Genomic DNA, 12,214 nt, shown 5'->3' with positions numbered 1-12,214 from the left:
CCAAAACTCTCTGAGGGTAAGGTTGGTGCCTTCCGTCATCTCAAAGCAGCGCTGGAACATAGCCTTCGTATACAATTTCTTGAAATTGGCGATAACTTGCTGGTCCATGGGCTGGAGTATTGGAGTGGTGTTGGCGGGCAAGAACTTGACTTTAATGAACTTGAATTCGTCCAGTAAGTCCTCTTCAACGGATGGAGGATGGGCAGGAGCATTGTCCATCACAAGTAAGGCTTTGAATGGGAGGTCCTTCTCCCGGAGATACTTCTTCACCTCGGGACCAAAAACCTCGTTCATCCACTCGACGAACAAGATCCTTGTCACCCAAGCCTTGGTATTAGACCGCCACATAACGTGCAACAGCTTCTTCTGCACGTTGTTTTTCTTAAAGGCGCGTGGATTTTCCGAGTGATACACGAGGAGAGGCTTAACCTTGCAATCCCCGCTTGCATTAGCACAAAACAGTAGGGTTAGACGGTCTTTCATGGACTTGTGACCGGGAAGTGCCTTCTCTTCTGCCGTAATGAACGTCCTCCTGGGCATCTTCTTCCAGAATAACCCTGTCTCGTCGCAATTGAAGACTTGTTGGGGGAGGTATTTCTCGGAATCCACGAGCCTTTTAAACTCTTTTACGTAAGCCTCTGCCGCCTTCGTATCTGAGCTTGCAGCCTCACCATGGCGAACAACACTGTGGATGCCAGTCCTTCTCTTAAAATTCTCGAACCAGCCACGGCTCTCCTTAAAACTGTCTTTTTCACTGTCTGCTGATGTGCCTGGCTCATTTTTACTCAAATCTTCGTAGATCTTACGAGACCTTTTCGCAAATGATGCTCTCACTTACCGGAATCTCCTGCCAGCTGTTTCTCGTTTATCCAAACCATGAGCAAATTTTCTACATCGTCGAGAATATAAGGCCGTTGTTTCGTCAATACTGTGACACCTTTTGATGCTTTACTGGCTTTAATTTCTTCCTTTTTCTTCAAAATAGTGCAGATCGTTGATTGCGACCGCTTGAAGAATGCTGCAATGTCTTTCACGCGCTCGCCTTTATCATGCATTTGGATAATTTCCTTCTTCATTTCGACTGTAATCATCTCCTTCTTTCTTATGCTTTCCTTCTTGCTGCTTGCCTTCATCATCTTGGGAGCCATTGTCTTTAGTATTTGGGTAATAGTAATGTATAAGCACTATCACGGAAACACAACACGTGCGCAAATCACTAAGCAAATTTGAGAGCGTATCACGGACAGATGCGTTCAATCTTAACGCCAGCGAGATAGTGAAAGAGTTATGGTTTAAAACGGGTCAAGGGATGCGTGGGAGGAAGTCACGTGACCCTCGTTAAGTTTTGGCCGAAAAAAATGCGTTCGCAGATCCCACGCTCATCCGATGTCCGATGTAAACAAAGCATAGAAATTCGCACATTCGTATTCCAAGTGAAATTCGTATTCCAGAATGAGGGCGTCACTTCGTAAGTTAAAAAATTCGTATACTAATCGGTTCGTAACCCAAAGTATTACTGTATATCTGACAGGTAAGTTTCGTGAACAAATGCACTTTTTGTGATAAAACTATTAAAAAAACCAGGTATAAATATTTTTAGTATGTTTTTCTTGAGTTTCAACTAACAAAATAGGCAGTTTCACACGTTCTTATCCTAAGGGTTTCAACTATTCGTGGGGGTCTGGAATGCATCTCCCGTGAATGCAAGGGGAACACTGTACATCCAGGTTCCAGGAGACCAGATTTCTTGGATGGGTCAAAGACTAAGATAAGGTCGTTGAAAACTAGGCTCCTGTTCTTAAACACTTAGTTAAGCAGAGTTCAGTACACCTTACTGAAGGAGTACGAAAGATTGCAGATCTCCTTAGGTACAGATGGGGTGTTCCGAAAATGGGCCATAGAAGTCTCGCAAGACTGCAACCTGCTTCAAAAATGGCCCACTTAGTCTGGCAGACAGTGCTAGGAGGATAATGTCTATAACCACAATAGTTTATGTATACAAAATGTCTGGCAGAGGTGCAAATAGGATCATAGTTGGTCTGCCCTATGGACTCCACAGTTCCCATTAGGCCAGGGGATGCAAGATTTACCCGGTGGGATGACCTGTTCTCAGTTCGTCCACAAGAAATTAAGAGTACTTGAATTGAAAATGAACTGATCTGTTCGCAGTGAGGTTCTCTGCCTTGGAGAGAAAATGAGCCTTTTTTCTCTATGTATGTACACTAGGACTGTGGTCTTGTCTAGAGAGAACTACCACACTCCAGGCATAAACTAAGGTCACAAAGCACTGAAGCCCCCAAGAAAAATGTTTGCAGCTCTCCAACATATGTAAGAAGATTCCATCATCCTGGGAACATTACCAGGAAACTTCCCAGTCCCCCCGTGGGCTCCTCAACCAAGGTTGGAGGTGTAAAGTGGAAGACAAAGTCTGGGCTTAGAGGATGAAGGGAGTTCCCTTCTTCGTCTATGTATATAGACACCATTGCAGGCCCGACTTTAATGCAGGGACAGGGGAAAAAGACGAGGGGTCGGACTGTGTTTCCCTGTCCCAGTTGTAATAAAAATACTTTTGTCAAGACAGTTGTTCTAAGTAAAGACTGATGTCAAGTTCAGAAGAAGAAGTCAAATGAAGGGGAGTGAGGACTCACATGAAGACCTATATGCTGCAAAGAGATTGAAGAACAGGTCCCTGAACTGAGAAACCCTGTCTTGGAAGATGGGCCTTCTGATTCATTTCCATTCTGCAGCCAAACAAGTGATCTTGCAAAACATTGTGCAGCCTTGGAGACATCCGTGCACAACAGCTGCCAACTCTGCGTACTTTTGATAGCTGTGCAGACACAAAGATATCCCATAGACTCTACAACACCTCGTATAGACCGACTATGCAGAACTGTACGTAGTGGAAAATAATATCAGGAGAGCATATAAAAAACTTGAAAGGGTCTATAAGAACCATAAAATCCTGCAGCATGGCATAGTCATCCACAGGCCAGCCACAAACCTCTAAACAGAAGAAAACAATAGCTTGTGACAGGACACTGAGTGTTCATCATCAGGGGCTGAGTACTAGAAGGAGCTGCTCAAAACTGAATGTTAGCGACCTGCGGTCGTTGCAAAATACAGCCTCCATCTTCCTTGAGTAATTTTTTTCTAAGATGAAAAAGCATGGAAAGCCGAAAGGCGAGGCTGAAGTCCACAAGAGGACTCGTGCAAAGGAGGCTGTGGTTAAGGAAGAGGAAAGCAGTTCTGTGACTGTGTGATTCTCTAGAGGTAAAGAGACCCACAGCTCTCTCTTCCAAAATCAACAACAGGAGCAGACAATTCTAAAACTAATCTAACTATCCTTGTCCGCACCAGGAAGGACTAGGTGACACTCTGAGGGATAACTCTCGTTAAGTTCTAGGGATTCTCCAACTTCTTAGCCAAGGTTCCTTGTTCCAGTCAAGACAATTCAGAAACTAGACAAAATCTTCAACAAGGAGGATAGTTCCATGAAAGTACTTGAGGGAGGAACGTCAAAGACGTGCTTTCCTCTCTTCCTGACAAAAATCACTACTCAAAAAGGCCTTGTCCACAAAGGACAGCACTGTGATACTAAAGATTGTAGTAACGTCCTGAACCCTACGTGAAGGTGGAACCGAATGAAGAGTCTGTGAACAGAGAGTAGGTGCCTGGCAAATGGAACTGGTGCCGACTAATTGGAAGCTGAGGCCAGGCTTTCCATCAGGAACTGGTACCCAAGAAAGAACAACGGTGTCTTCTATGGAAAAACCAGGTGCCAAGGGTTGAAAAAGTGCCAAGTGAAAATTGTGGAATGCTTTACGATTTGTGCGGTATCCTTGTGGAGGAGCCTGGTAATCTTCTCTGTATCATTGCAATTTAGAATAGGTACTGCCAAAGCAAATATGTACTTCAGACAACACTGGGCAATCAGACACTGGACAAGCACTTGGCACCAAATAGATGAGTCAGCCTAGCAGCCCGGTGCTCGGGAAGACGACGGTTGTTGAGTGATGCTCACACTACACATTAAAACTACTCTTTCGTCAAGACATTTTTGAATGGCTATCTAACACTACATTTCCATTAAGATGCCTTTCCAGTGGCTGTCTTTCGATAACTGGATCATAGGCTTGACAGAGGGGCAATTACCAAAAGGCACAGTCAAAGAAGTCTTCGGGCAGTGTGAGGACTGTGTCAGCAGATCCTGTGTCGATTTCTTCTGCAGATCCAATGCAATCTGCTCTACCGTCGACTGAGGAAAATATGTGATGAGTCTAGTGGTAAAAAAAAAAAAGCAAAACAGATTTCTGTGATGACGAAACTCCTCATGAAGCAAAAGAACACCAAAGCTCTCTCCTCTTAAGCACTCCAAAGCCAAGAAAGAGGCAAGCTCTAAAGAGCCATCTCGAATGGCTATATCAGTGCAAGAAAATATGCCAAACAGGTCTGCTACAACAAGATCATCTAGTCCTTTAAAGTGTTCAATTTTCTTAGGCAAGAGCTCCCACCGTCCAATCTAAGAAACTGAACACTTCAAAAACCTTGAAGAGATTCTTGATGAGATGGTCCAGTTCCTCTGATGAGAAGAAGACATTGACCGAAGCGAAGGCTGCACAACGAGAAGAGTCAATGAGGCCCGATAAGTCACCTCGGGAGGAGGCATTGACTCCCAGGGAGGGAGCTTCTCTGGTTGTGTACAGCTGATAAGTCTTCTTGATCAAATAAGAGGGAGGGTGGGAAAACATAAAACCTTCCCTTTCTCTCTCTTCATCCAGAGCCATTCTGTGATTACCTCCAACCCTTTCTTAAATAAGGAAAAAAGCATCACCTTGGGCAGGAGAGCTTGATCTTCTTGGACATCAGCCATAAGGAAGGTGGAGGCAGGAGACAACGGAGTAATTGGCTTGAAGAAGGTGGGATAATTCTCCAAGAGAAAGCAAAGAAGATACTTGTAGGCTGAAAGTTGCAAAGTGTCAGGTTCTGCACCCTCTTCATCTTCTGCAGAAACAGGGAAGTCATTAACAGTCATGGAGGGAAGCGATTTCCTGATAAAATTCAAAATTTCAGTCAGTTTATCCTTGAAAGGAGCGAGAGAGGGGTGTCGTCCGATTCTTAAGTGCGAACTTGTTGCTGAGGTTGAGCAGAGAGCTCAGAAGAATATGGTTTCAGGTGCTGCGAATCCACAGTAGGCACAGGAGCAAAAGCAGGAAGCACGGAAGCAAGAGCTGGGCGCTTGGGAGCCAGTGGTGGGCATGTGGGAACCCAATGTGGGAGCGCAGAAGCTGCAGCAGGAGTGAGCCCTGGGAGCATGGGAGCTGGGAATGTGCTCTCAGGTGTGGGAGCCTTGAAACGAGACAGGTGCTCAGGCGTCAGGTGTCTAGATTGGTACTTCTGGCACTTGGGCACCTTGGGAGGAAAAGACATAAGCGAATCCCATGGATGTGTAGGCAACTGCACAGAGGCAAAACCTAAAGGATCTACCCTGTAGCTGCATGAACAAAGGGGGTAGTTGAAGGTGTCCCTGTGATGCTTGATGGGTTGATTGGAAGCGGGAGCCAAATCCACCATTTGCCCTTTCAATGGCCGGGAAGACTCAACGTAGCATCTACGATGCCTGTGATCGGGTTCCAAATCCGAACTGAACACAAGCAGACACATCCACAGACATGCCTTTCTAATGACAGTTGGGGCAGCAACCCATGGGCAAACCCCATCAGCCTCCCCTGGCCTTCTGGTATGTCTTCTCCCTGGTGCAGGACGGCAGGACTGACCATTGTCTAAGAGTGCCGATGGGACGTGAGGCCACCTCCTCCACTTACACATCACTGGACACTATCACTAGGAACTTTCAACAAATACACTTTCAAGTTTCCCCATAAGAACTCTAAGGGACACCCTTATTTCTGACTCAGAACTTACAATTAAATTAAATTTCTGGTCAAACTTGGAATTAATCCTAGACTAAAGACTGGCAACGGTATCGAGGTCAGAGGCACAGGAGCTGAGCACGGGAGTGTGTGGAGGAATAGAAGGACTGAGGGTGGGTGAAAGGTTATGTCCAGGAGTAGAGGGAAGAGCAAGACTGGAGTCTGTCTTAGGCCTAGGCAAAGAATCTCTACTAGCAAAGGCCCTACTTTCGGCAAGAGCGGCTGCCTTTCTAATCCTATTTCTCTCCAATTTACTCAGATGTGATTCAAGTAACTTCCACCTACTTTCATCCGAGTCCTTGCATTCCAAGCAAGTAAGCTCTCTCATATATACTTGGCCCCTACATTTGTTACACATGGAATGCATACCATAACAGAGTTTTGTTAACATAGTCTTGCAACTCTAACTACACTAGTGATGGCTGGAAGCACAAATCCAACATAACTAGTTAACTAACGAGTTAATAAGAAAGAAAGCTAAAGGTGCAAAGCAAACCAAAATGCAACAGTTAAAGAAACTAAAGCGAGTGCACCACCGACTTCAGCAAACCAGCGAATTATGAATGCAGGAGCAAGAACGACGTGTTGCTGGTTACATGGCATAAAACAGAATAACACCTTAGGCTTCTGTTGCTATCTCGCCCACGCTGCAGTGGGCGGGGTCTGTCACCTCCACTTTGCAACAGTTGCTTGTCAGCGAATTTTAGAAATTAGGATACCATGCAAGCATATTTGTTAGCTAAGTAGTAATTACTTGGTAAGCTACTTATATTAAACATGTTGTCCAATAAAGTTACTTATGTAAAACATGCTGTCCAACATGCTTATAGTAAATAAACAGTGGCCTAAGCTGTGACAAATTCTATGTTGCAATGAATTATTTTTCCGAAAAAGAACAATAAGTCTTACCTTATGGAAAGCAACTGGGGAATGTTGTAGAGACAGTAATAAAGTTGAAATGACTGTAACTATACCATTTCGGACAACAGGAATGTGCATTGCAGTCAACAGCTGAAAAAGAGAGTTGTTAAGAGTGCATACTTGAATTGATACACAAATATGGAAACCAAAATTAGACTAGTTTATATGCTTACTCCCTACTAAAGATCTGTTCACCTTTATAAAGATTTGTCTTCTCCCTGGCGCAGGACAGCAGGACTGACCATTGTTATAAATCTTGAAAATATTTAATCTTTACTTTTTATACATAAGTTTTATGATTCATATGTTGGAATCTGTGTCCAATCTTTACCTACCAGATTTGTTAAGTGATAGGCTGCAAGTCAAGTATCACTGAGAAATTAATTAATTGAATGATTTTTAGAAGACCAGCTTCTGAAATAAATCTAGGTGCACTCCTGCCATTGCATATTACAATCTCTCTGAGAAACCTGGTAAGGATGAATATGGGGGAAACAAATCTTTAAATAAAAGTGGTTATCTCCTTGGAAGTAGTTCGACCAATTGCTAGCCATGCCTTTCTCTTACCTTGATCTCTTAACATGTGCTGGAACCCAACAAAATTCTGTATTTCTCTGCTTTCAGTAAAATGGAGTACTAACTAAAATTTTTAAACTCAAGGGGTTGGCCGAGTTAAAAATAGTGTGACTGAAATAACTTCTTGAATCACAGAAGATAATAAGATTACCTTCATTCTCAATAGCTACTAAAACACATACAACTCTGCTGTAATAATTGAATTTTTATGAGGAAGTGCACTACTACAATGAGATTTGCTATCATAAACTCTAAATTCCAACAGCAGTACTGGATTTACACTGATCTTGCAGCCTCTACTTCACGAGAGAACTGGGCCCTACACATCTTGTATGCAATGATATTTTCCTCAACAAAGTGTCCATGGCATCTAATCAGTGGTGTTCTTGTTTGTCTAGGTAATTTGGACAGTTCTAGTGACAACCAAAAATGCCTGTGGATTTGGGGGTGAAATTTATGCCTGCAGATCATTATTGGTATTAATTATCATGGGTATATTCACATGTTTGCTAGTCATCCACAATTTGCCATTTAAAACCGATATGAAGGATGGAACTTGCAACTGGTATATCAAATCAATATGTGTATACATGAGTCTGTCTGACTGACTCAGGAGATGATTAGGTTCCCCAGGTACTATTTATATTTGAATTTGTGATATCAAAAATGATTCATTTTGACTTCTCTTACTAACTTTATACGTATTATATATGTAAATACAGTTTATATGTATATACAGTGGAACCTCAGTTTTCGTACATAATCCGTTCTGGAACCTCTTACGATATCCGGAAACTGAAACAATAATTCCCATAAGGAATAGTGTTAATAGTATTAATGCATTCCAGACCCCCCAAAATATTAACAAAAAATACATTTTACAAAGAAGAAACACAGTTTTACATACAGAAAACAATGAGAAATAAATAAATGAATAATGAAATGAATAATGAACATTTAACATTACTCTTACCTTTATGGAAGACTCTTGTTAGCAAATGAAAGACGGAGAGCTTACTGTTTGGAACCTATCTGGGTTACATCTCTACATTTTTTAGTGGCACTATCTGAGGTTACTTCCCCACTTTGTTTTTTACTGGCACTAGGACCCATGTTGAATAACAAAACTTGTCGAATAACAAAACTGTCCAACATTTGTTTCTGACGTCTCTTCAATATCTGCCTAAAATGATACAAAGCGTTGTCACTAAACATGTTAGAGACCGGATTGCAATGTCTTTGTTAGAATGGTATGTCTCAACAAAATTTTTGATATCACTCCACTTCACAAACATTTCTTTAATTACTGAAGTAAGCATAGTATCACCTCTCTCATCCTCCTCCTCCTCCTCCTCCTCAAATTCCTCATATGCTGTCTGTTGCTGTTCCTGCTGAAGGTCTTGTAGTTTTTAAGTGGTTAACTCTTCCCTGTGGGCATCCACTAACTCTTCCACATCCTTGCCACTCACATCCAAGCCCATGGACTTCTCCGGAGACCCAATAGATTCACAACAGGTGTAGGGTCATTGAGGTCAGCCTCAAATCCTTTGAAATGCTTCCCGAGGTAACACTCTGGCCACAATTTTCTCCAAGCAGAGTTCACTGTCCTGAAAGCCACTTCCTGCCAAGCCTTATCTATAAGGTTTATGCAGTTGAAGATATTGAAGTGATCCTTCCAGAACTCTCTTAGAGTCAATTCAGTGTCTAAGGTCACTTTAAAGCACCATTGAAATACTGCCTTGGTGTAGAGTTTCTTGAAGTTGCATGGGTTGAATGAGAGGAGTGGTATCTTGACTGTGATTAATTTAAATTCATCCAGCAACTGGTCTTACATGCTGGGAAGATGTGCAGGAACATTGTCCATCACTAGGCGGCACTTCAGGGGACAATTGATTCTTTTGTAGGTATTTTTTCACAATCGGGCCATGCCCTTTTATTGGCCTTCCACATCACAGGCAATTAATTCTTGATCACATTATTTTTCTTGAACACTTGGGGAGTTTCAGAATGATACACAAGTAAGAGCTTCACTTTGAAATCCCCATTGGTGTTCCCACGGACCAAGAGTGTTAGCCTATTCTTCATAGGCTTGTGCCCTGGCAATGAACTTCCTCCTGTGCAATGTAGGTCCGCTTTGGCATTTTCTTCCAAAACAGTCCTGTCTCATCACAATTGAAGACCTGTTGAGGGAGGAATCCTTTAGCCTCAAGATACTCTCTGAATTCATCAATGAATTCTTTGGCGGCATGTTCATCTGAACTCACAGCCTTCCCATGCCATACAACACAATTTATGCCCATACACTTTCTGAATTTTTCAAACTAGCTTCTGTTGGCCTTGAAGTCACTAAAGGCCTGTCCACACTAGGAAACATTGTTTGCAAACTGTTTGCAAACAATGTTCCCTGTCCAGACGTCAGGATGCTTGTCAGTGCAGTATCCTCTGTAATCTACTTGGCTATTTTAATGTGCTTGAAGAGGGATAAGAGAAAGAAAAAGCCTACCTTTGATGGAGGGGGATTCAATTCGGCTTCTTTTCTTTTCCTTTTTTTTATCAGTGTCCAATAAATACCATTTATAGGGAGGAATAGGGATTCAATGATGCATGCATTTTTTCTTCGAAATCTAAATAATACATTTGATTGGGAGGTACTTTATTCACATCGGCCTGTTCGCTCCATCTTCCTTTATGCTCCCCCCAACCCTCGACACCCAACATCCTAGGATGCACCGACCTCCTTTCCCACCTTCTATCGTATGAAAGCAGCAATAGAAAGATAACAATTAGTATTTCAAAAATTTCTCTCACCAAGAAACAAGAGAGAGAGAGAGAGAGAGAGAGAATAACTCCTAGACTCTAACTCCTTCCCCTCAGCCAATAGCATATCAAACTGTCATTTACTCCCCCGCCCACCTTTCTCGAAGTGGATAAAAGACTAGGAATCACTATTTCTTTTATTAATCTTATTAATATTTGAAAATTAATTATTAGGTAAATCATTTATTTATACTTAAAAACAAATAAACTTAGAGAGAGAGAGAGAGAGAGAGAGAGAGAGAGAGAGAGAGAGAGAGAGAGAGAGAGAGAGAGAGAGAGAGAGAGAGAGAAATGTTATTGTTTAATCTCATTAAGTTTAATATTATTTGAAATTATTACTGTATATTATTATTTTACCATAAAATGTAGTAATGCCCTTAAAGATACATACATACACTTCTAAGCTTCCAGCCCAAACAGAGGGTGAGAGTTACCACTATTACATATGTATCTTGTGTGGCAAGAGAGAGAGAGAGAGAGAGAGAGAGAGAGAGAGAGAGAGAGAGAGAGAGAGAGAGAGAGAGAGAGAGAGAGAGAGAGAGTTAACTTTATTTAAAAGAATGAAATAGATAGATTATTGTATTTCTTCAAAATACTATCACATAAGAATTTTGTAATTAGTTATATTATTAATATTTTTATTTGAAAATACTAATAAACATATACACATGTACCATAAAAATTCTCTCATCTCAGAGAGAGAGAGAGAGAGAGAGAGAGAGAGAGAGAGAGAGAGAGAGAGAGAGAGAGAGAGAGAGAGAGAGAGAAATTATATGAACTTTAGTCGGCAACACAACACAACCTTAGTCGGCAACTTGCTCCCCCTCCTGTCATATTACTTGATATATTTGACAGCTGTGGACCTCAGCCACCTCAGCTTGGTGCCTGGAGTTCGAAAGAAAGATGTGGGAAGACAGGGATTTCCTTCATTCTTACATAATTTTTTATTTTTATAAACTAAAATCTTACTAATTCACTACAGTATTTTCTTTAATGAATTGATTGCTGTTTACATTAATACTAATATTTGAAAATTAGTAAATCATTTATCTATCATACAAAAAACTTATATCTCTGTAAGAGAGCAAGAGAGAGAATTATTATTTTGATCATATGATACCATTTAATCTTACTGAACTTACCAATACAGTTTTAATCAGCATTGATATTTGAAAATTAGTGTCATTTCTGGGCTCAGCTCGTGTCGCCAGCGAAATATCCTTTAATCTATTATTTCTAGGGTAAATGTACTAACACATACCAGAGAATAAATAAAATAAAGAAAAAGGTCAGTATGACTGACTCGCTCACCCTCTAGGAGGGTGTCGGTATGAACACTAGGCGAGTGAGACCACTACCACGAGCCAAATGCCAATAGAAATCTCCCACTACAAAACCCTCCAAGAGGGGAGCCGTCCCACAGAGGGAGCAGCTCGTACTACTACTACACCATCCCATGCTTGCGACTGCTGCGCCTCTAGTGGCCATCCTTTTAAAGTTAGCGCCAGGAGCCACACGTGCTAATTTTCTCTCTGTGTTTTTTTGTGCCCTTTCGTGGATTTTTACTATAATGGAGCGTGCAGCTATCGCAGCAGCTAAGTTAAGTACTCAGTATTTACGGTTAGCGAGTTTTTTCCGTCCCCGAGACGGTATTTGCCGTTTTTTAGGTATAGATACGTTCTCGGGGGCTGGAAGCATGGCAGCATGGTCCTGCCGCATGTTGGGTTCGTTCTTGGTCTCCCATACCTAGAACACCCCTTATTATTTTACGCTCTATTTTGATTATCCGCGTTATTACGTCTACTCAAGTTGTTATACATGTATGTATTTCACCTTATGTAGGCTTTTCTATCCAGACCCTAGTTCAGGTTCCTTGTATCGGCCCCTGACTAGCTTTGAGTGGTAGACTTGCCTTCGGGCTAGTCGCACACTCCTGGATTTTTTCTCCTGCTATTTTACCTTCTTTC

General features: G+C 41.8%; 1 protein-coding gene and 1 non-coding gene across 3 annotated transcripts in view; both read right to left on the bottom strand.

The window, feature by feature from the left end:
- LOC135224575 (ubiquitin carboxyl-terminal hydrolase 38-like) overlaps window positions 1-12,214 on the bottom strand; it is a 476,208-nt gene that overhangs the window by 307,038 nt on the left and 156,956 nt on the right. For both annotated transcript variants that reach the window (XM_064263709.1, XM_064263710.1), the window contains one exon: window positions 6,843-6,944. In XM_064263709.1, coding sequence (XP_064119779.1) covers window positions 6,843-6,944 — 102 coding nt within the window. The remainder of the gene's footprint in view (window positions 1-6,842; window positions 6,945-12,214) is intronic.
- On the bottom strand, window positions 3,807-3,914 carry LOC135225121 (U6 spliceosomal RNA). The gene has a single exon (XR_010316917.1). It is a non-coding gene; the product is annotated as a U6 spliceosomal RNA (small nuclear RNA).

This window comes from Macrobrachium nipponense, chromosome 12 (genome assembly GCF_015104395.2).
Source record: "Macrobrachium nipponense isolate FS-2020 chromosome 12, ASM1510439v2, whole genome shotgun sequence".
Classification (NCBI taxonomy): Eukaryota; Metazoa; Arthropoda; class Malacostraca; order Decapoda; family Palaemonidae; genus Macrobrachium; species Macrobrachium nipponense.
This window is presented reverse-complemented; position numbering and strand designations above follow the sequence as displayed.